This window comes from Apteryx mantelli, chromosome 3, assembly GCF_036417845.1.
Source record: "Apteryx mantelli isolate bAptMan1 chromosome 3, bAptMan1.hap1, whole genome shotgun sequence".
Lineage (NCBI taxonomy): Eukaryota > Metazoa > Chordata > Aves > Apterygiformes > Apterygidae > Apteryx > Apteryx mantelli.
The window spans coordinates 24245547-24270593 of record NC_089980.1 but is presented as its reverse complement, the minus strand read 5'-3'; the positions used below and the strand labels follow the sequence as shown (position 1 = coordinate 24270593).

Genomic DNA, 25047 nt, shown 5'->3' with positions numbered 1-25047 from the left:
AGAAATAAATTGTTTCTAACAATACGCTACAACCCTGTTAAGCAGGATTTTTTCTAGTACATATAAATATTTCATATCCTCTTGATACCATGCAATCCAAGAAAATAAATCATGATTGCAAGTGACTGTATTTTGATTTGGCCCTAGAACTTTTTTGTTAAAAAATGAAAACTACTCTCACATAAACCTTTAAAAACAGCAGACACTTCTACTGATTTACATTTCCAAAGGAAATACCTTTTAGTAATAATTAACTCTTCAGCTCTAGCTTTTAAATCCAAATATTGCAAGTGTGAGAAATGAGGACAGAAAACTAAACAAAGAGCAGAAATTACTTACTTGTTCAGAGACACACAAAGCTCATACAAACCCTTACGTATTTTTTTAAAAATTTGTTTAAATCACCTGCATGATGTCCTTGTTAAATATCAAAGTAGATTAGTTTTAACAAGTCTATTGGAAAAAGCACTATCTTAAAAATACGTAATTCAAAGCCTTATCTAAAAAGTATTTCAGACATGAAGTTCTGCATCTCTCAGTGACACTGCATTGTTCACAAAACCTTGCGTAACGTTGCCTTTTGAAACACTGACATCGATCAGCTGTCAAAGAAAATAGAGCTTATTTGAGTAATAGACACTCAAGTACAAGAAAAAAAAAAAATCACAGAAGCTACCTATTTCTAAGAAACTGACTCTTGGAATAGTAAGAAATTGCTTTTAAAATGTGGAGAAAAAGTCAGAGTGATTAAATAAATCTAACTGTAAGACTGAGTCAGACCTGTATCTTTTACTGGCAACAAGCACTGTGATTTTTTTTTTTTTTTAAATGAACTCACTTGAGGCTGTGTAAATATTCCCAGCAGTAATGATGCCTTATTTAGAGTAAGGTAACAGCAGATTAAAATTTGTACCCCCATATTTTGATACAAACTATGACAGGGTATTTTCAAATGAGTCCCTTTTACATTAAATAGCTGGTTTTAAATTTGTAATAAAAAGTCTTTAAACATCAAAAAGTAGTTAGTATCAAAAAACAGGTAAGCCAAACCTCAGTCAGTGTTAGAGGACCTCCTCATAAAGGGAAAGTAATTTATCTTTGGAGTGATTACAGTACACACAGAAATGAGACCACACAAGAAGTCACAGGTCAACTGATTTACTGGAGTTGTGCAGTAATTCCACCTTATAGCAATTTGAGGATTGCAATATGGACCCAGAGAGAGGTTTCCTAGAAAATAAAATGCTGGGAAGAGACAGGAAAAATAAAAAAAATCTGCCTTCCCGCACTGAGGATCTGAACCCCTGGAACGGCCAGCCCTGCCTTCAGCTGTCAGCTGCAGTGGCGGATGCACTCAGCCACGAGCCTGGTGTTTAAACTTCCTATTGCTGATGTCCTGTCTGGATCCATCACTGCTCACCATGTCTCACTAGGGTCAGAATAAATAGGCATTGGGGGCAATTTCAACGGAAGCTATGCGCATAGACACCAGCTTATGAAGTTGGGCCCCACACTTCTGTCTAATGCTCACAACCAGGTGTGACACTGCTCTGTGCATGTTGACTGCCATGGTTTTTTTTAATTACAGGTATGACTTTTGCTACATGTTCGTACAACACTTCAATACATGAAAGTGTTAACAATTACAGAGCACAATTGAACTTCACTGCAATTCCAGGACTAAAACACCTTAGCTCCTGGAAGCACAGATCAGACCCTTCATATGTCCACCAGTCCATGCTACATGCAGGTTTCTGTGCTCAAAACAGCCAGTGTTCACATCAAATACATTTAAGTAATGCTCTGACGTCAGCAATGAGCCAGGCTTTTCACTGGAGTCCATAAGACTTAGGGCTCCTGTGAAAATTCTCAGCCTAAGATGTAACGACTAGATTTTTAGTACATATCATGTCACAGAGTTAGTGTTTTCCTTAAAAATATATGGCACTAAGTGTAAAACTTAATGACTTATTCCAAACAGCATACCATACTTCACAGCAAAGCTTTCAAAAAAAAAAAAAAAAAAAAAAAAAAAGACACCACTCCTCTAACTTCCACTTCTTCTCCTTCTAAATATACAGCTGGTGGGAAGCCAGGGTATCCATGAATGGTCGCACAAGGTTGTCTGTCGAGAAGTAAAAGACCAAGCCAAAGGTAATGGAGATGGGAAGAGCAGGCAATGCTTTCTTAAAAACAGCCAGTAGTAAAAGAGTTAAACATAAACCCTGCCAGAGAGAAGGGAATAAAAAACACAAAAAGATACAGTAAGAAGCCCATAAACATATCTATCATCAATAATCCAATATACAAATAATAATCTATATACTGTACAGAAATTGAAGCCTGCCTGAGCTACCGCTGGGATGAGGTGCCTTTTCCCACATCTTCACATTTCACACAAGTTGGTCAGGTATTTTTCTCAACAGTCTTGATGAGCTTAGTTCTCTGCTGAGAGTGTGGTGTAAATGGCTAGTGCTCACACACAACTGAACCCAAGAGGTTAATTTACAGATTATTTTAGCCTTGGTTCTACACCATTATGTATAAATTACTGATCCAGCAGATAAAGCCATTTAAATTCTGGTAAGCTGCAAAGATAAGGAGCTTCACTAGAGGGCTCTAACACACAGCAGCATGTACTTCTAAAACCTTCCTAGTTTTCAAGGTCTCTTGGGGAAAGAGAGAGAACAAAAAACAAACAAAAAGAAATTCCACTCTGTTGACTGGATTGCTCATTATTACAAGCAAATTCTGCTTTTAGCTGTATAGCAAGCCAAGATTGTTTTATCGGTGTAAGTACGAAAGCTTTTGTAGATTTTGGGTGGACAGTATAACTAAGTGCACTTAGTACTGATTCCTTCTCTCATCTGAATAATTTTTGCCCCCTCCACAGCATTGGAGCTTCAGAGACAATGTTCATACTAGGCTCCAAAAAACAGCCAGTAGCTGAGGTTCAGTAGATGGGATGCTTTTCCTAACTGCTTATAGACTGCAAGTTTGATTAATATCTAACCGAGTCTGTGAAATTGCAAAAGGAGCTAGAACAAATTTTAACAGTACCATGAAAGAAACAAAATGGGACATAAAGTCTCAGGGACAGATAACAGAGTGTTCCCTACAGCAAAGGGACCCAGCGCTGGACCCCAAGATGTGGAAGGAGGTGATTCTATATGTTTCTCTGATCTGTGAGGTAGGAAAGCTACAGTGAATGCACTCCATTTAAATTAGCTAATTTCTAGTTCTCATGAAACAGTTTCTTGATCCAGTCTTCACAAGTGCAAGTCACTGTCATTCTCTGCCTTTGGAATCTAAGTGGAGAAACACAGGTTCAAGAAGGACGCAATAACTCATTTTCTTTTACCTTTTAAAACCACTGCTGTTGCCCTTCCAGTTAGTTTTTATGAGGCTGCTGGTGTAAACAGCAAGTTCCTAGTAATGATTTTCTACCTATGCTGAAGCTCAACAGCATGCAGTTGTTAGACCTTGCAGGGCTGAGTTCTTGAGCAGTTACAGCAAGATAGTCATCTCCCTTTACTGATAATATCTATGAATTTTTGAGTCTCCTACCTTCCTATTTTTTCCTGCTCCAGCAGAAGAACAAGATAGGTCTACATCCTCTTGTCTAGCAGCTCTCCTTAGCAAAAGGGAGTTAGCCATTTGACTATGCTTGCTAATCAAGACAGAGTTCTCAGCATTAACTCTTGTGGCTGACAGAAGTCCCCAATCTACAGCACTGAAGCAAACACACTGACAGCTCAGCTCTAACTGTCTTCCCTGTGGCTGTTTCACTACCACCATCTCCATGCGTGGCCCTGCTCTGAGGAACTCTCCCTCCCAGCCCACATGGTTTGGCTTCTTCTGGCAGTTGTTTATAGCCTGTCTCTACAGACAGGGCACTGGGCTAGGAAATATACTGGCTATTTCTTCTAAATACCCAGCATGTTACCTGTAGTGATTTCACAGTGCTCAGCTGTTGGTTCTTCTGGCAACACTGCAGTGCTAAACAGACTATAACAGAATGTTTAGATTGCTCACTTACTATGAGGATGGCTACAAAACAGGCCAGCGTAGTATTCCAGTCTCCACTAGCTGTGGCAGCTGCTTTCCCAACAAGCACACTGTAAAATATGAAGTCTCCAAGGCCCAGCTTCACACCCCCTGAGAGAAGTAGAAGAAAGAAAAGAAAACAAGTTACTACTTCTTCTGTTTTGCTTCCTCAACTCACTCTTGTCCTCTGGGGATCAGGTAAACGTTCCTAGTCCTGGCTACCAACTTGAATCCTTAGCATCCCACAATGAGGTAAGGGGGCGGCAGGTTACTAAAGAGACTAAGACTTACAGTCCCCTCTTTTGCCTTTTTTAAAGAAAACAAAAAACTACACACTCTGCACCTTTCCCTGAAGTGCTTTCTTGTGTTGCCCTACAGCTGTACTAGCTGAGGAAGTGTGTGGATGGAAAGGGGTAGGAGGCAGGGGGGAAGAAGGAACTGCTTAAACTGTCCAGGTAGACAAGAGATGTCAGTGGAACCAAAATCCAGAACTGCAGCAGCAAGAAGTCATTTATAGCCAGATTCAAAACTGCAGTTGCTCGAAAAGTCACAGCTCTTCAAATTTATTGCAAATAGATCAAACTGGGGAGCAAAGTGTAAATGACTGCAAGTAAAAATATCATGCTCTGACCCTGACAGCACTGAAAACATGATATAAAGTTTCCCTTACTTTCCTCCTCCTCCAGCTCCTCTAAAGTAGCGATGGGGTGGGTTGGAACAGGACTCCTTGTCTCCGAAATTTCAGAGTCTGAGTGTGAAGGGCTTCTGTGGTTCTCTCTCCCATCCTCAGCTTGGTTCCAGACAAATAAACCAAGAAGAAAGGACAAAAAAGAAACACAAGAGGTAGCTACATTCGTAACTTGTTTTAATGCATGAAATCCACACTTTTTTGAAGCTTCTCTGGAATGGGTAGGCCCTTTGTCTCTCCGAGATGTGTTTACCAAGACCAATTCCAGCAGAGGGATTTATCAGGTTTGAGGAAAATGTGTGTATTTTAAACAGTCCAGAAGGCTACGTGTTCACAGCTTCTTTGGAAGGTACACAGGGGTTCAATGACTGCAACAAGTGAGTAAATACACAGAAGTAAGCATTGCTCTACCAGTCACTAAAGACAAAGGTAGTCTTCCCATCAGTTCCCAAGCACGGGCTCAAACTCTCAGACGTGCTGGTATCTGTAGCCTGCATAGGCTAGCAGGACAAGTAAAGTGAAGCAAGCTTACTATGCAACCGAGCACACCGCACGTTCTTACATCTTTGGGGTGGAGGTGCTCAGGTATTCCCTAGCTAGTAGCATTACAAAAACGGATGACTAAGAGGACTGCTGTTTATAAGAAAAGTTCTGCTCTGAATCACATTGACGCTAGAGCTGGGTGTTCACACTTGGGTAAGTGGACACGTTTCATTCTTCACAGTTTTTTTTTTTTTTTTTAAATGTTCAACGTATCTAACAAAGCCCTTTCATCTTTCCTGTTCTCACGCTATGCCACTTCTAGAAGTAGCTGGTCTGTGATACATTATTTTATGTGAAAGTTTCTGTTTTTTCAGAAAGCATGACACAAAGTTTCCAGTCCATGTTAGTCTGACGGGATGCTACTGCTGCAGATGCAAGCAGACACACAGAACTTCCACAGAGGCATTTGTAGTTTGCTTCTACTCTGTGCCCATTTCAAAGCAGGACATACTATCTGCAGGGACACAATCAACTGCTCCATCCTGAAAATAAGCAGTATGTTCAGTTATCAAGCCTTAGCATACATGTCTTTCTTGAAATGGCTACTTAGCATAAAGAGGTACAGTCAGCTCTGAAGTGCAAGAGGACCAAATGGGAAATCCTCCAAACACCACAAGTCAGATTTTATTCAGTCACCTTCACAACTGCAGTTTTATTTTAACTTGCACTTCAAGAAGATAAAGGCGAAGGCACACAAATTACCACAGGATTAGCTAGAACACAAGCTTGGAGTACATCAGCTACTGTTGGGTATTCCTCAAGCATACACTTTTACCCAAGGGTAAATGTAAAGACATTCATTTTCCTTGGTAGGGTAAGCTAAATTGCACTTACAGCTAGGTAGAAGCATGTCCGCTCCATGGCAGTTGCCTGAATGCAACACTAAGTTCACTAGCTCATTTATCTCTTAGTATTATGTTTACGAGCCTATGTTGTAATTAACCATCCCCAGCCAGTAAAAATATAAAAACCCACCAACGTGCTCCCACCTGTGACTTCAGTACATCTGATGTGCTGGACAGCACTTTTTTGTTTGGTTGTGGGTTTTGAGGTTTTTTGTTTGTTTGTTATCCGTTTGTTTTTAAAATAAAGACAGTCTGAATGCTGCAGCTCACTACATCATCCAGTCATCTTTGCTGCCAGGCTAGACAGCAGGTTTGATAAGATCACTGAGGTCTGCAGCTAACTTAACAATACTGCAAAAAAAAGAAAATGCAGCCATCAAAATTAAGGGGCCCACATTCCTTATGGATTCTTAAACATACACATTATTTCCATGGGGCATTGCTTTGAATAGAAAAGTGATGTGCAAACAAACCTGTATCCCATGTCTGCTGACTTGGTCCTCTTGCTGCTGTGTCTGGCTTTGCCATTCCAACTGTCCACATCATAGCAGCTAGAAGAAAGTAGTTAACTGTGTAAAACATAGGTCACATTTCATTCTCGATTTTATAAAAATGCAGGATAAGAATGTAGCTATCCCTACAAATATAAACCCATATCTCTGTAAGTGCTTTTAAAACACTCTTAGTTGGGTTCCCTAGTCACTTAGAAGGCAGAGAGAGAAGGTGAGAGAGAACTAGGGCAGTGTATCCATTTAGTTTTTGAGAGAGTCTCAGAGCACAAGTAGTTAGTCTGTACAGTCTACTCTGTAGGCTGAAGAAAGCAAAAAATCCAAAAATAGGGTCTTCATCTCCTTTGTTTTCTTCCTTGTTTCTGGCTCTTCTATGAAAAGAAAACATTTTCCAAGAAACAATGATATTACAAAAATCAACCAGAGATTAAGTTATACAGCATACTTTTCATGTTCTGCTAAAAGTAAAGCAGATACAAGTAGGGGATATGCAAGAGTTGTTGGAGAGCCACTTGTCTCTCAGCCTGTCTTGGTTTTTTCCCCCCCTTCCTCCTGTCAATCTATGGGTTATTTCCATTTTGGGTTGAAGAACAACTGAAGGATGACTTGAGCTTTATTCTTGAGGTGGATCCCTAATTTAAAAAAAACAAATAACAAAACAAAAAAAGCACAGACCATTCTAAGATCAATGGAAGGGAACTAAAGGCAGCTGTTTAAGTGTATATATCTTTCTCCTGTTTTCATTAAAAAAAACAAACTAACTAACTAAACAAGAAAGCCAAAGCAAATGCAGTGCCTGCTATTCCATTATAGGCACAGCCAAGGCAATGTTTTTTATCTAGAGATAGCCACAGAATGCGGTCTTGCAATGGAGACACTGGCTTCTGCACAAGAACTTTCTGTTCGGTATTATTTTCCAATTTTTCTCTTCTCCTTTAGAGAAACACTTGTTTATTAACTAAATCATGTAAGATATTTCATCTAGATTGTCTACTGCCAGGCCTAACAGAATCCCCAGTAAAAGGGAAGGCAGCTGAAGCCATCAGGAGCTCCGTTTGGAACGCATAAGAGCATTTATATAACATTAAATACTTAAACCAGGTTGTAGGCATCTTTGACTGAGCACCCAAGATCTGGAAATACCCATTCATCCTGCAAACGATGTAATGAAAAAGTCACTGATGTCCATGAAACACCTGCACCCAGATCACATAAGCATTAAGTCACCTGTTTTCCAACTATCAGTCTTAAACATATGACTGGAACACCCAAGAACACTGTCCCAGTGAACAGCATAGGGAAGAAAGAAGAAAGCCAGGAAAGAAATGACCTATTTTGTTTGCAGAGCGGTGCTTGAAAAGAGTCTCTTTATAAAGCAAGCAGCCACAACAAAGCAAGTATATTCTAAACGACACCATCCATACAGTGCACAGAACAAGAAGGTTGAAGGAAGGATGGAGTCTTATCACACACTTAAAGTGTGTCTATAAAACATGCACACACAAGGGAAATGTAAATTGGGGGGCATCCTCTAACTACTTGGCTTTGCAAACCCTACTGTCCATCTAACACAGGTTTTTAAATGCAGAACAAATAGGCATGTTCTGCACTGCATTCACAAAACGATAAATCTCCTTTTGAACATTTCAGCTTCACTGGTCAAGTCTGGAAAGTGGTGCCCCCCTTCAGCTAGAGTTAACATCATTCTAAGCGAAAACCAAGGCCTACAAATTGTCTGTTGCAGGACATAAAACGTGCATCAGTTTGAGAGCAAGTAAATAAAATAGCGCTCATTGGTTTGACACAGAAACAGGTTGCAAGTTTAATCTGGTTGAAAGCATTAACCTTCTAATTTTACTCACAGGAATATATCAGCGCAGGAAAAATGGGTTCATTTCTCTCCTGTGCAGTTTCTACCAGCATTCTTAGTGGCCCCTTGGGACAGAGAACAGCCATCAGATCTGCAAAGAAAAAAGGGCCAGGCAATCGTATCTCAAACTACTATTCATATATGTTCTGGGTCTTTTAAAAAAAACTACTCCTCCCTCAAAATGACATCTATCAATATCAACTGGATAATTTCCCGAATGGCAGGTTTAGTCACTTTGCATAACTAGCTGTTAGTCTCTGAAGATGTTGTTCACTTAAATGTCATCCCCAAGGTTTAATGTGCTAGTAAGAATTTTCATTGCACTAATCCTATAAAAAGCCTCTTGAGAGCACCACATTATTTCTTTGAAAGTAAGTGGCCGCATTACACAGAGGCATAAAATTTAATTAGAAGAGGACTGAAGGTACTTTGTTCATATTCCACAAACTCTTGCTACATACACTGACTCCATTTTCCACACAGACCAAGTCTTTGGTACAGCTCCTCTTTGCCTACCCTCTCTCCCCACCAGAGCTCCTCACCAATCTGAAATGTCACCTCCCAGCCACCTCTTGTTCTGCAGGTTCTCTTGAAACTTTTAACTCAGACCAAAGCCCACGATCTCCTGATAACCAGTAATTGAATCCTGCAGGACTACCAGGTTACTACTGCTAATATCCAACCACCCCTACCATGCAGTTAGATGTGGTTCAGTACTTCCTTGACTCGGTGTTCCACTTTGAGGAAGAAAAGACATGGTATGAGGAAGAAAAGACGTGGTACAAGTACAATAGTTACATGAACAAGTTACCAGAAGACAAGCCAGCAAGTCAACTTATTTGCCATCTGCCCTCTTTCCAAAGCTGTTAGCCCCATGAAGTCATTTTTTGAGTGACATGCATAGGCATGAGCTTGTCTCAGAGTAACCTGCCCATAAGCCACACCCTAAGCATCACAACCCAGACTTACCATAGATAGAGATGGCACCTAGAATGACCCAGGCTGACCACTCGGGGAGATATTTAATGAAAACCAGCGCCATTAGAGCACTGATCATAATGAGATATGCTTGCTGGAGCTGCAAGGGACCTTTCCAGTGGATGCAAATCATTCCAACAGCCCCAAAATTCCAGATGACTAAAATGAGAGTGGGGTAATCCATGGCCACGTTATACGTCTTCAGTACTTCCCTGGAATACAACAGGGAAATTCAGCTGACCAATAAAAGCAAGAGACAAGCAAAACATCTTACTAGCTCTCCTTAAACAGACAATTCTCCTGCTACACCAGGAGGATGCAGGACAGAAGTGACTCTTATCATGACCAAAAAGCACCTTCATTACATTCTGTCTGTACCATCCTTAACTGCTCACCTGCCTTGCACCCAATTGCTGCTCTTACATCTCCTGCAGAGGGGAACAGAGAGCTATGTACTGCGTGCCTAGACAAAGACCACATTGCCTTTTGAAGTAGGCAGTGATTCCAAGGATTCGAGTGGGATGAATTTCAAGACTTAGCTGAACATAGGACTGTGGCTACAAGACAATCTTTAGTAAAGAAGTCATATAAGAGTCATCCCACCAGTGGCAATATTAAAAGTGAAGAGAACAATTTTAACAAATATCACCAAGTTAAAGGCTTGGTTTCATCTGAGTTTACAGTTAAGGGAATGAGCTTGAAGAGATGCAGTCTGAGAGTAAGGCAGAACAAATCAGAGAACCAGCTCCACGTAAAGTGCCTTTGCACCTGATTCTCAGAGGCTGGAGACACCAACAGCACGTTTTGGGAACCTCCATCTAGCCAAGCAGCTTCAGCAGTTTCACATGACACCCTTTCTAGAGGCCACTGAGGACAGATACCTCAGGATGCTGGCAATTTATACCAGTGACTCCAGAGACTCACTGTCAATGTGTGTGTGTAACTCAGGGCCTCTGTACCAAAAGGTTCAGGTAGTTCACTTAATGCTCAAGGTATCATCTCCCAGTGAGGGAGTTAAAGAAGTGAGGAAGTTCTGAACTGTCATGATACCTGCAACATTTCCACTTACCCAAGATATATGTAGGTGAAAAGGAAGAGCAGCATCAAAGAGGACAGGATCAGCCAGCCATGGATGAACTATCAAGGGCAAGAAGAAACAGTGACCAAAGGGTCTGCCTGTTCTCCCCCATGCATGGTGCAGTGCTGCATGCACTATGAAAGAGCTTTCTATTATCCAACAGTCTTTCCCTCTTCACTTCTCCAGTTTCCAAACACCCTGCCTTCTCCACTGCAGGTAAGGGGCAGCAGGGAGGTAGCCAGCTGCTCACAGTTCTCCCATCATGCCATTTTATAGTCTAGCTGTTGGTGGGTTTTGGTTTTTTTTTTTTGGATCTCTTCCCTATCCCACTTCCATGGGTATCTTTACTGGCTCCCAGTTCAGACAGGTAAGCACATCCTCTCTGCTTGGCAGGGAAGGGAAGAGGTTTGCCCAAGGCTGCGCAAAACATCCATCTCAGGGTCAAGTTTAGAAGTCAGCAACGCCTGGCACTCAAATGCCGAGCTGGTACCTCACATAACTCCCTGGGCAGCCTGCCACAGAGCTGAATATGCTTTTTCCTCCAAGCCTTCTCCCCTTCCACCAGAGCCTCCACAGGTAGGAATAATACCAGTTCCCACAAAGCCTGTCTGAAACTTAAGAGGAGGCTTTTGCACTAGATGGTACAACTCAGTCCTTAAGTACAAACCCCAAAACTCTTTGGTCGGATGGAGAAGAGTCAAACCTGACTAGCACAAAGTAACAGGCCTCATTTTGAAGAGCCTACCATTAGTTACAACACAACAGCTCTACCACCACTGGGAAAGACTTCTCTACAATGAGATTCTTGCTATGATTAAAACATGGACTAGCCAATGCAGTGCCTGTACCTCTCACTGATGCGCAAGTGCCACTTGAAAGTTCACAGCACAGCACGTGGAAAAGGCCACGTGCTGGCTCTGGCATGAATGCTTTACCTTATAGCAGCGATATTTATAGAGCAGAACTAGGAATACGGTCATTACGACAATGACGCTGATCATTATGATGGTGTTCAACACTGAGTTCAAGAGACGCTGGCCCACAGATGGGGTATCCTCACTGAAAGGCGTGTAGATCCTGCAGTATAAAGCAAAAGCCATGTAAAGTACACATCTATCCTCTTCTAACAGACTACCCCAAGGTAAAATGGATCTCTCTGTGTGTAGGAAAGAAAGGGAGGTGTGACTGTGAAGGACAGTAAACATGATATATAGTCTTCAAAGGGGCCTGGCTCCAGTTAATTATCAACTAACCATTAGTGGTCTTTATCCACAGCACATTCCTACAGAGCAGTTGTGACTGACCAAACTCTAAAATAAAAAAAATAAATAAATAAGAAAAAAAACACTAGACCATAAATGGCTTTAAGTCTTGTAACTCCTATTGCACGTCTCTGGACCTCTTCACAATAATGCCAAGGATACATCACAGGTGCCGTCCTCCTCCCTTTCCCTGCTTGGTAAGGGTCTTAAACGTTTTTATCCCTTCTCGCTCACCCCACAAATTTGGTTTCCTTTGGTTCAGTTCAGGGACCACAGTCCCTGTTTCTCCGCCCTCAATGTGAAGTGCCCCTCTTACAGCCCTGAGAATGCTCTCAGGCACCGTCAGCAAGAGCCGGATGGAATTATGTATCCACACCATGAGCGTTTAGGAAACAGAAATGTCATCAGGTAATGAGACAGTTTTCTCACTCATCCAAATGAGCATGCTATTCCCTGATTGCTGCCAGCTAGCAGGTGAACAGACTGGGAATTCAGCCTGGGCCTTTTATGCTGCAATATGGAGCAACTTCATTATAACTCTACTCACAGGCTTTGCTTAAGGCACCCAAATGACAGTGCTAACGAATCAGTATAGCACAGGTACGGAAAAACTCACACAGATGAACTTATGGCATTAGATGCACTTTGGCAAGATCTTTTGTGTGTTTGCACAGATACCTTTAGTTGTGTAAAGATTCTCCTGACCTGTCAAGGAAGCATTCTGCGTACACAGACACACGTGCTTGGAATGTATGTGTAAGTGCTAGGGATCCCGTGTACTCGGAGGCTGTTTTGAAGACCCCACTTACAGCTGCCCGTTTTTCTCCGTATAGAAGCGCACTGACTTTATGGTGGCGACGACAACAATCATACAAAGGGTGACAGGCACAAAGAGCATGATTACATGCTTTGCTCCATATTTCAGAGTCAGTTCCTCCTCTTCATTTTCCAAGGCACTCTCTCTCACTGGAACACTCGAGCCAGACATATTCCCGTCAGCAGCATTGTTAGGGCTATGGCTGCTACCCGTTCGCCTCTTCTGAAAAGAAAAGTTTGCAAAGGTATAAGACAATCCTCTTTTCTTTCTATTCAGAGCTCCATTCAGTCATATTTCAAGGGGCTGTTGTGGGTTTCTGCAGCATACCAACTTCTTCCTATAGGAAGTTATCCAACTGAACAATATGATTAAGAATTACATTACAAACAGGCTGCAATAGAGTTTTTAAGTCAAAAGCATGAGTATTTGAGGGCCTCTCCAGTGCATACATACAGATGGATCCATGCACATAAAGGGTGAGGTGAGCAGAACTGGGAGAGAAGAAATCTGAGGTGGCACAAGACTGACCAGTTTGGTAAAGCAAGCACAGCATAGCTGTAGGAGCAGATCCAAGCTGCTTCACTGGAGGTAGGACAAGATTCTGTTCTAAGGTTTGTTGCATTTGACCAGAGTGGACAAAGGGTTTCTGGCAAAACAAGAAGACTGAAAAGGATATCTTCCAAGAGTCATATGTGCATTGGGGTCTGGTTAAAAGCTTGCATCTTCACCAAAAAAAGGGGAAAGGGGAGGAGCATATACGGACATAAAAAGGGGAAAAAAGTCACAGTGGAGGAAACAGGAACAGGCAATACTGCTGCTGGCTAAGACAGTGAAACCACAGGAACAACACTGGCCAAAGCCAGTCCTAGCAGCCAGTCTGCTGGAGGGACTGAGGGGTGACAGGACAGCATCTATCATTACACCATATTTCTTCAGGCCCTGAAAAGGAAGCAGACCTACCCTATGTGTCTGTGCTTCCCCTGCTTCCGAGGCTTGCAGGCCATCCTGGTAGGAGGGTACTGGAGGGCTCTCTGCAGACATCAGAGATGTTCTCTCATTGCAGGGCTCCTCCTCGCTGTCTGAGTTGTTCATGAACGTGATCATCATCGCTTTTCCAAGGAGCACTCAGGAGGGGCACGGCCAAGCACTGCTCAAGCCTGAGGGGACAAGTAGAAGGGAAGGAAAGAAAAACAGTGAACACCGCAGTGCAAACATAACTGGAAGTCTGAAGAGGAGGCGCAATTCCAGCTGGAAACCTGTAGCAGACTGCGTAACTCCATCTCCTTCTAACAAAAGATTTAGCCTGCTGTCACTCCAGGCATGACAACCCATTCAGTTAAAGTCACCAGTCTGGGAGAACAGCAAAATGCAGCGCTGAACCAATTGGACCTGATCAATCTAACAGTTTTTCTTTGTCACAGCTTCCACAGTTGCTGCCTCTGGGCTTTCCCTCCCACATTAGCACACCTCGACTTTCACACAGGAGGTTTCTGAGAGCTCAGAGAGCAGTTTGATTTGCGTGGGCCAAGCAATGCTTCACTTCAAATGCTAGCTGTTTGCTAGAAGGCTAACAGAGCTCAGCTCTTACACAGCACAGCAGCAGGCATCAGCAGGTAGCAGAAGTTTATTGCTAACCTGAAGCTTCAGCTTTGCACAAGTCAATAAGCAGGAGTTCCATGCTGTCATCCTCTGCTTATGAACCAGACGAATTTCATAAGTAGTTCCTCTCTTTGCCCACAGAGCATGGCAAGAGGTTTGCGTACAAAGGGAAAAGACCTATCCCCTTAGATTAGCCACCTTTCTCTCCCCCCTTCCTTTTTTTTTTCCCCTCCCTATGTTGCCTTGTGAGGAAGAACAAAACAACTTGGAGGCTAGAATTTTTTTGGCCTCTTTCCACATATTGCTGTGTCCAAAAGCAAACAAAGCAGTGGCACAGTGGAGAATGGAGAGGAACAGCTCTTTTTAGTCACTGGAGACAGGAGGTGCACTGCCTTGGCTAATTCAGAATAGCCTTAAAGCCAGGATTACAGGAATCTGTAAAGACGGGCAATATGTGAATTCATTTTAGCATTTATTAAGTCCACTTAACAAAGCAACTGAGTCAATAAAGATAATTTAGACACCTCCTGATTCTCAGCCACCTACCTATAAGCAAAAGCAGACCTTTAATGCATGGAAAAGCTGTAATATCTACAACATCATCTCCTCCTCTCTGCAGTATTTTACACTATTTTTTCCCCTCAGGATCCTTGAGTATCTCAGGAAACACATCTGACTCAGAAAAGGAAGCTGAAGAAACCATGTGACTTGGACACAGTCACTTAAATCTGAATTGTGCATTCATGGTCCAACCAGTAGTCTATGCTGTCTGCCAGCCAACTTGAGTGTTCAGAGCAGATACTTCGAAGCTCTGCAGGAGATTCGTACTTCTCACTGAGAAAACTGAAATTCACTTCAGTTTCAGAACAAGTAAGAGGAGGGAACGGGAGATTTCCCTGTCTTCCACAACCTCCTGAACACACCTGGCACCTTCAAAAAATTTTAGAAAGTAAACTCAGCTTGCCCAAATGAGACATTTTTCAGACATCTGCTCCTCTCCTGCCTTCTCCTCAAGCCTTTTCTTACCATTTTGTTCCTCTTTCCATGATTAAAAACAATATAGTTATTGGGGACAAATGCAGTGGCAGCCCTCAAGCCAGGGCTACTAGGTCCACAGTAATATTGTATTCTCAATGAGTGAGCCTCCTGGCACCTGCATTTTTGTGCTTACTTCTTAGAGAGCCTGAAATCTCCACTTTCTGGATGCTTAACATTCTTCTGACTGAGCACATAGGGTCTCATAATTCACAGTTGAGAGCCCAGATTCTGGCTCAATTATAGGATTTAGTCCTTCTTTAAAGAAGTGGGTACATGTTTAATACGAAGTCATTCAAGCATGACATACTTCTGGATCAGCAGAGTCTGAACAGGTTAAGTTACACATGCCATTGGATTGTAAGTACCTAGATCTGTGACCCATGGAATTTAAATAACTCTCAAAACCTTCTGCACATGCTGGAGCCCAGGGAAGAAGTAAAGATTTATTCTCCGATAGTCTGAAGCCAAAATTTAGGCTTTAAGAACTTACCCAAAGTATTAAAGAATATTTTCTCCCAAAATTAGAGAAACCGTCAGACAATTTCACCTATGTGAACAGAGCAATACTGCAGAAGACCTCAGAAGGGACCAATTAGCCTACTTTCAACACCCTAGTTGTGCCCACTGGAGGAGTTAAACTGACAGCAAGAACAAGTTACTAATTACTAACACCTACAATTACACGGAAAGAAATCTCATGTTGTAAAACAGCCTTTTTAAGCTGGGCATTTTCTATTACTCTCCCTCGAAAGGATTATGAACAAAGGCAAACATGCAAAAACACTTCTGAGCAACAGGCAGACTCGGACCTGAGCCAGGCTTTACCAGTCTTCCCATCCCTTGTTTATAATGCTTTGGGTTCAGTGAGTATTGACACAAACAGTCTCCAGCACACCAGGGATTTTACAGGAGTTCCTGTGGCAACCACCCCTCAGCAAATCCTCAGGGGTTGTATTCACAGCTGCCTTAAACTCACCTAAACACACGCTCCTGTCAAAGGTGCAGTCCCACCACCCTTTCCCCCAGTCTCTCTTACACCAACACCAGGTACTCATCAGCAGGGTAGTGCTTTTGAAAAGACAAAGGGGACTTGTTTTCCTTTGTTTCCACAGAGGCAGGTTTCCGCACGACTGGCTCCCAGGCTGGCTACTGGACCAGCCATAGTGCCAGCGCCCACATGAGGAAAAAGGAGGGCTGGGCCTTCCCCTTTCTATAGGGTTGAAGCCTTATGGTGGTGCAAAGCATTCATGAAATCACACGCTTGGGCAAGATGATTTAGCCCACCTAGCTGTTTATCCTGTTTATAATCTTCAATATGTGACATGAGCCTTTAATTTGGGGAAGGGAGAAAGGTGGATTAACAGCCTCCTAATGCAGACAGATAAGGACATCTGTTCCCCTCTCCGCAGATGAGGGTGACTGAGAATGGCACGCTTCCTGGCATGGATGCTGCCACACCAGCAGCAAAGCTGTGCTGGCGCAGAGACTGCCAGGCAACCTCAGCCCGACTGCGGAGCAAGCAAGTCAGCAGAGGCTGCCGAGGCCAGCGGGACTCACCACTGGGGCAGTCAGCCCAACCTTCCCTCAGGTCTGCAACACCTACAGCAGCGCTGCCCTTACCGAAGCGGGAGTCTTTGATATGTGGCTTGTGGAGGAAGAGTGATCCTCCCCTCTGCCACACCACTGGCTCCAGCGGAGAGTTTTGCTAATGCCACTATTTAGTCATCAGAGCCGCCCTTCGAACTGACACTACTCTGCGTTGGATGCCAGACAGAGCAATCTCCTTCAGGAGACGAAGGACTCAGCCCAATCACCATCACAACTACTCACCCAGCATTTGCAGCACCCCTTGGGTTGAGCAAAGCAAAGAGAAGGCCTTTGCCCCAAGGGCTCACTTGCCAGACAGAAAGAAAACAGGGGACCCACAAAGCACCAGGCAACCAAGAAAGAGGTGTTACAAGTCTGCACTGTTTTTTGGTATCACTTTGCTAGTTAAACTATGGTAAGGGATCTTGTGGAGAGGATTTCTGTCTCCCAAGGACCCTGGGTACCCCCTAACAGAAAGCAAAGGAATCTTTCCTAGATGCAATTATTTTTGTGCATGACACCAGATATGTCAATGCACATAGACAATGTGTTTTTCTAGGCTGAGCTTGGAAAAAGGAAGGACGCTTCAGGAAGGGCAGGAAGGGCTGGGACAAAAACACTTCCTTTACAGCTCTAGTGATAGGAGGAGCTTGCCAGGGGGGCAGGGGGGACGCATGCTGTACCTGTATTCACAGATGATTACAGAGCATGGTCTACTGAACACAGTAAATGAAGAAAGTGAACAACATACGCCACACAGTCTTCAAACCGATCACAGTAAGTCACGGGAGATCAGGCACAATTTTCCTCTTTTCCTCTGTGGATGGATTCAAACTGTTAGGACCCATTCAAAATCGTTAGATTTTTAAGTGCCAAAAGACTAAACTCAAAACCGTATGGCAAAAACGAAAGGGCCCAAAAGCCAGGAAAGTATTGTGCATTTCTTATAACTGAACAGTAGAGGTGCGAATACAATGACTCCCACTTTCCAGCAGCTCTCTGAAGTCTGCAGGAAAGCAGAGGTACCAATTTCTCTCTTCCCAGATGTCTTTCATGCAAGGGATCTCCTTCTTCAGCTGGGGTAAGTCAGCTTCATGGATTTCCTCAAAGCTAGGCCAATTCACCTAACATTAGGATCCAGCCTTAGTTTGCCTTTCAATATCAGGCTACAACATCCTCATGCTGCAAACAGACCCAAATCCCTTGCTTTGTCCTTCATCCATAATAAATACCACCAGTATAATGTACAGCGCAGAACAGCTGCTATAGGTTAGCAGAATATTTAATAATCCATTTGAGAGTTTAAACTCCTGCTTACACATATTGTTATCTTTGATGGTAGTTAGATGAAGTGAAACAGTTTTCATTTGCTATATTTAGATCAAGAGAGCTTGACACTGACAGCCTCATGTTTTCCTAAGTTTAGGCTGTAACTGTGCTGCTGTTAGTAAATATAAAGAGAAAGAAAAAGAGTTTCAGAAGTTCTAAGTAGAAGGAAACGAAAGGCAATTTAGCCTTTCAGATTCTTCCCAGTAAGCAAGGCCAAAACATGCATGCTGGTAAAAAGACAAGCTGCTCAGAACACACCATCTAAACAGTCGAAAGAAAACTTGCAAGTGCCATTTCAGTTTCAGCTCGAGTGCAAAAATAACAAAACATGAGATGCTAAAAGGAAGTTGTCAAGATTTGGAGGCCTCTTTCTCCTTTTTAGGAAATACCAGCACAATTATACTAACATTACTTTCTTTTGTCCCACAAGAAAGGCACAGCACATAGCCACAAATTGTTGTTATTTTGCTGCTAGAGTTTAAACTAGACCCTCCTGAAGAGCGTCAAACCATGCTAGCAGAAGGATTATCTTGCCAAGTTTGACTGCCACCAGCAGTCAGCTTCAGGCTGAAGCACAAAAGCACCACATCCCCGCTGACGTACTTACGCCAGGAAGACTTTGAAGTGCGGCTCGGGCCTCATGCGCAGAAATAGCTAATAGCGTTGGTACTTCTAATATTGCCCCGGGGCACCTGAGCCAGCAGACCCCGACGATGATGGGGCAGCTCGCATCGCGGGTGCCCGGGGACACCCGTACTTGCATTGCGCCCCCGTCCCCTCCCGGGGCGCGGGGGACACGCGCATACGCACCGGAGCCTCGCTCGCCTCCCGGAGCGGGTCAGCTTCCTCCTGCGTCCGCACGCATGACCTGCCCCACGCACGCACCCCGCAGCCGGCGGCCGGGAAAGGGGAGCGAGGCAGGGAGGAAAGAGACTTTTTTTTTTTTGGGGGGGGGGGAGAAAAAACAACAAAAAACAACAGTCAGTGACTTCACAGGAGAGCGCTGGAAAAAAGCCTTGGGCCCATGCATGCATTTTTCCCAAGGGTTGTTTTTAACACTTAAAAAATCTGTTCGCCACTCAGAATTTGCTGGCAGCGGTTTCAAATGAAATAATGTCTTCCAGCCCGAGGCAGAAATACACTCCCACCCCTCCTCGGGGAATAAATAAATACATACATACATAATGTAGATATATAATATATATATGAATTAATAAATAATATGCATACATGCATGCACACATATAAAAACACTATATATATATATATATATATATATATATATATATATATATTTGCTGTCAGCAGAAGGAGCCAGCAAGGCTCATGTTCCCCCGCTCGGCCCCGAGGGCGAGTTTGCCCCATCTTCCCGTGCCGGGCCGAGCTCCCCGGGGAGGAGGCGGAGGCGCCGCGCACGGCTCCAGCGGCGCGGCGCCCCCGCGCAAACGCCCGGCCCGGCCCGGCCGGAGCGGAGCGGGGCGCGGAGCAGCGCGGCCCCCCCGAGCCGGCCCCGCCGGGGCGCCCCGAGCCGCCCCTGCCTCACCTGGCCCCGGCGCGGCGTGGCGCAGCCCGGCGCGACACGGCACGGACCCGACAGCGCTCCCATTGGCTCCGGCGCATTCGATCCCCCCTTCACGCAGCCCGCGGAGGGGGACAGGCGCGCGCGCTGATTCGCCACAGCGGATGTCGCTCCTCCGAGAGCCTCCGCCCACTCTGCGGGATTCTCCAATGGAAGCGAAGGGTGGGATGAGGGCCGGCCAATAGGAAGGCGGTTGAGGGAGGCCTCACCATGCCCTTCTCCGTCCGCCAGGTGGTATCTGTGAGGGGCCGCCATGATGGGGGCGCGTGGCGGGGCCCGGCCCGGCCCGGCCCGGCCCGGCCCGGCCCGGCCCGGCTCCCCGCAGCTCCCCCTTGCCCCGGGGCCCCGCAGCCCCAAGAGACATAGGAAATTCGGCGAGGCCGGGGACCTCGCCTGGCCCCGTCCAGCCGCACGGCGGGCACGGCGAGGCGGGGACGCTCGTGGGCGGCCTGGGGAAGCCGGGCAGGTGCGCAGATCTCCACTGAAATCGGAAAGCGAGAGGGAAGCGTGGAGGAGCGAAATGAGAAGCAGCGCGAGGAACAGTTCTTTCAGGGTCGCTTTGCTGAGTTTATAGATTAGAGGGGTGGGGGAAAGAAAAACAAAATTACAAACATTTTACATTATTTGCTATTGGATGCGAGAAGTTTGTATTTTCAGAATGTAAGTTTTGTTGTTAAAAGTTAAAAAAGATCCAGCACGGCAGTCAGAAGGAGATAGTCCTGCAGACAGATGAAACTTTCTCAGTCAGCCTGCAGACAGTTCCTGGGCCCCCGTTGCTGTCCATAGCTTTATCAAGCAATAGTGCAGTGAGATTAAGGCTTCGTAGCAGTTCCTCATCATTTGTGGGGGCAGAGGCACGAACCAGAGTCGTGCTAATCCCCCTCTGCTGCTGCTGTTGCCTAAGAAGAGCCTCCAGCACAGGCACATGGAAGTATTCGTGGCAGAGCTTCACCTTGCTCTTCGCTTGGTGCCGTCCCTGATGGTTTTACGTGCAAAAGACCCGAAAGATAGGATAGCAATAAAGGAGGCACAAGGTATAGTAAGAAAAGTGAACTACTCCATTATTTGTCAATAGAGTAATAGAAATTTCCTGCAGATTCCAACTCTAACTTGACCGTCGCTTTCCCTGACTTTCCTTCAGAATAAAGGTGACAAGAGTACACCTTCCTAATACCCGTGGTCCTTATTCAGAGCTGCTTTGCACGCAGAAATAAGTAACACATAAAATTCTTCAGAGCCCCAGAGAACTGCCTATCAAAGTATTGTCGGCTGCCCTTTGCCGAGACAGTCGGTCTAGGAAAACCAATAAACTGTGTGCTTGGCTGTATTTGTCAGAAGAGTGTCACAGCTCTTTGAAATAGGTTTGTCTCAAAGGCTGTGTCTATCCTTTTCCTTGTGCTGAGTTGTTAAGTTCCTTTCCACTGGTCACTTGATCCAGCTGGATTTTTTTAAATGGGAATTTCTCTGATGAATTGAATCCTTCACGCATGGTATGCTCCATTGCTTGTCAAGTTTGTTAGGGCAAGGAACAATTTTGGTTGTGCTCTGTTTTTCCACAACCAACAGGAATTTTAGAGCCCTTTAGTTTTATGTGGGTCTTATATATCTGGCATAAATTTGGGCTAATAGTAAAAATATTTATTCGTTTTAGAAGATTTTACATCTTCAAAGCGAAAGCATTGGCAGGCTGAACTGCACTGCTCTGCCTCACTGACAGCTGCCTTTCCGAGAACGCGTGTTCTGCCTGCCTCCTTTGTGGTTTTCAGAGCTTAAAATCTGGCTTAACTCAGTGCTCCTCTTCTGTACAAGTGGGTGGTATGAACACAAAGACATGTGTCAGCCCCTCCTTCCTTGAGAGTTAATGCCATACAGCTTTCAGTCAGAATGTCCCTTTATTTTTTTTTATATATTTTTTTCTAGCTGCATCACATGAGAAACATCTGACCTGAGAGCAAATTAAAGGACTCCTTTATCAACCCCCCACACTGTATCATACAGGCATCAGAAATATTTCTCGGTTTCTTTTTCTCTTCTTCTTTAAACAGATCTATGAAGTCCTTTCCTTAAATGATCTCTCACAGATAATGTAAAGTATGGCAGTTCCTAAAAAGATTATGTGGCAAACTGCATCTCAGCTTCTCAACTCAGGAGGTCACAGTCTCTCCCCAGAAGCAATTGTCACCAGCCTGATTGTTGTTCTGATGTATGTGGGGACATTCTGTGGGATTGCCCTCATGTGCTTCGTTTTAGTGCTTAGAAGTTTACAGTAGGAGATCTCAGGGAGTTTTTAGTCATAAACTGTTACAATCCTCCAAATATATCCAAGGAATTGTGGCTGTTTAATTTCAGGAGGTATAAATAATACCCGGAAATAGGACTACTGACACAAATTCAAACACTGAGATGCTCCCTTGGCTTTCAAATGGAAACAGACACAACACCATCCATCAAAACAGTATTAAAAGCCTCTTATGTTTACATTGAAGATATGAGTGGGGTCAAGTCCAAAATATTTGAAGTTTCACACTAGAGTGTAGACAGTACTTCCTAAGAGTTTTGCTAGGTTTATTCCACTCTGTAAATCTGCAGTCCCTCAAGGAAAGGTCATTACTGAATACCAAAGTAAGCATCTTTCTCATAACTGAAGGATATCTGCTCAGTCATATGATTTTTTAGCATGCAGAGAGCACTCATGACTGAGTGCCAGCCATGAACAGATATCACATATTGGTGTCACACTTCTGTTGATTTTTAAAGAGTAATCCCACGTTAGCTGTACCATAAAGCCTCAGATCCAACTGAACAGTTTAGGCTTAAGCTCCAGTATTGAAGAGCATGGTGTATCCTTCTTCCTAAAGCAGATAGAGAGAAAGTATGGATTCAGACTCTCCCAGACTGTAGACTATTGGTCTGATTGCTGGAAGGACATCTCCACTGGGAGGGGATACTAACTAGTAGACAGCCGGCCCTGTGCTATGCTGTGAATGTTCATGCCATACATGTCTCCCATGGTGTTATATAGACCTGAGATCATCTCGTGCTTCATTGATTCCAGTATCTTGGTAGTCTTCCAGTGCATGATAGAAACAATGTGGATGGCTGCTTTTTAGGGTATGTAGAAATGAGCTAAACATGAGGCCTGAATCAAACAGACAAGGCCAAGGTATTGGGAGGGGAATGGGAATTAAATTTGATTAAGTCTGCAGTCAGAAAGTAATCACAGTGATGCATCCAGACCAATGCAATGCCAGCAAAATCTTACCTGGCTTATGAGTCTTACAGACTGTGCAGGACCATCAAGGTCAGCCAGTACGGTCTAGCAGGAGTAGGACTACTCCAACAGGAGCACCCTGTGCCTGCCTGGGCACAGCAGCAGAGGGAGTGTCCAGCTGCCATGGTATCCTCTAGACCACTGTCACATTCAGACAGCTTCTCCTCTCTCCTTGTTGCGTACATGCTTGTACATACTCTGAAATGTCCAGTGCACAGCAGTGGCTCTACGCTAGCCAAGCTACAGGATACTTTTTGAGGCCCTAGCATTCTTTGTCCTGTTACCTACCCCTGGTTTCGTATGACAGTTGGAGTACTTTGCCCATCACAAGGATTACCATTTTAGGTAGGAATAATCCAAGACCTGAGCCTGTCTTCACCTTGTTTTCCCGCACTGAACTCATCTAGACTGAAAACACCTCTTCCCTTATGCATTGGCCTGCTAGTTAAGGTACCGTGGCATCGGTTACAAAACTAAGGGTAGTAATTTTTCTTAGTTAGCTTTAATGCTCCACCTCTGCCATTACAAAAAAGTTTCTCTTGTCCATAGCATGCAAAATGCAGCCTTATGGCTACCCTGCTCTTCCCAGAATTGTGCTCATTTCATTTAGGACAATGTGGGGAACATGCATCCATACTGAGTCTAAAAACAGTACTGGCCTAGAAAGAGAAGTTTTATTTTTTCCAGGTAGAGCCAATAGTAAGCTCTTCTGAAAATACTAATTCCTGATTCAGAAATTATTTAGCTGCATGGAGCTGAGCATTGACAAAAATCAAATATCTCTTTAGGAGATAAATGCACTAGCCCAAAAAGCAGTGTTATGCCTTTAAAGCTGTTGGTTTCTGTTTGGCTTTCCAGATTGTGGGATAAATCCTTTAGATGACCCCAGGCTCAGAGATGTAAGCAGACCTGTTCACATGGGTAAGAAAACTATGAATTAAGACTGCTCTCTTCTGACTGAAGTCAATGGTAACTCCATAACAATTTTAACTGAAGTGAAATCAGTCTTGGAAAAGAGGAAAATACATGTTTAACAAGCATCTTTTAAAAAAGCACATAGCAGACAAAACAAGACATTCCCCATAACAGTACAGATGGATCTATGTCATTTACTTGGGCCCTCTACTAGGAGACATCGTGGGAAGGATGTGGCCAAGGAATAAAAATTTTACATTTGCATTCAAACATGCTTTTCTATTGTATTTCGAGGAGATTTGCTTCTCCATATCTTATAAAAGACAGTCTTAATATATACACTAGGGGGCACAGGCCTTCTATGCATGGATGTCTCCTTTGTAGCTGGATTGGCTGTTTGACATGCACACATGTCCACCCTGAACTCTGTTACACCGCGTGATCATCCTTTGAGAGGGTTTTGTTGTAATCAGAGTCCTGCAAAATACATTAGTTGCTCCTATAGTCCTCTATAGAGAATTTTTCTGTGAAATGTCTCTTGTTGCAAAATTCCTGACCCTACCAGAGCAATTGTTTTGAAACCGTGTTGTTTGCCAGATTCTACCACGCTGTTCAGACGCTCAGATTCAGCCCTGCTAGCATGGCTCTATCATGACCACTGTTCCCATTGGGGGAGCTGCACTTGTGGCAGCAAGGGTAGGAAATTTGAGTGAATGTAGGCAAAAATATATTTCTCACTTTCCAATGGGGCGAGAGGAAAAGCGTGCTATTTTGGTTTTTGTTAAAAAAAAATCAAGGCTTTATTGCCTGCTGTTTCTGAACTTCACTCACTTCCTCAGGCTAAGGCAGCAACTTTCCAATGGATTCATTGTCATACGCCTGAAAGCTCCTCTACACAGAGGCACTTAGAATAGTTTATCTAATTAACTTTTAAAGTAAATTAATTAAACTTGGTTTAAACCCCTTCCCCTTCAGCAGCAGTGGCCATTCCTAAAAGAGCCTTCATTGGCATTTAGTTTATTGAACTTTGCATTAGCACCATTGAATCAAGCCTTTAATTAGGTTTTGAACCAACTTAGTTAAACTGGTTCA

At 43.8% G+C, this 25047-nt stretch overlaps 1 protein-coding gene across 2 annotated transcripts; it reads right to left on the bottom strand.

Moving 5' to 3' along the window:
• Nucleotides 1–1142: 1142 nt before the first annotated feature.
• On the bottom strand, nt 1143–19783 carry PSEN2 (presenilin 2). Of its 2 annotated transcripts, XM_067292951.1 has the most exons (12): nt 19734–19783; nt 19001–19123; nt 13598–13794; nt 12630–12859; nt 11494–11635; nt 10550–10617; nt 9472–9692; nt 8495–8593; nt 6597–6674; nt 4718–4837; nt 4040–4158; nt 1143–2225 (listed from the first exon to the last, which is right to left on the bottom strand). In XM_067292951.1, the coding sequence occupies exons 3-12, from the start codon at nt 13742–13744 to the stop codon at nt 2070–2072; spliced, it is 1380 nt and encodes a 459-aa protein (XP_067149052.1). In that variant the 5' UTR covers nt 13745–13794; nt 19001–19123; nt 19734–19783; the 3' UTR covers nt 1143–2069. The 2 variants fall into 2 exon arrangements, with proteins under 2 accessions (XP_067149052.1, XP_067149053.1); XM_067292952.1 differs by lacking the exon at nt 19001–19123 and having other exon boundaries at nt 19734–19775.
• Nucleotides 19784–25047: the final 5264 nt, after the last annotated feature.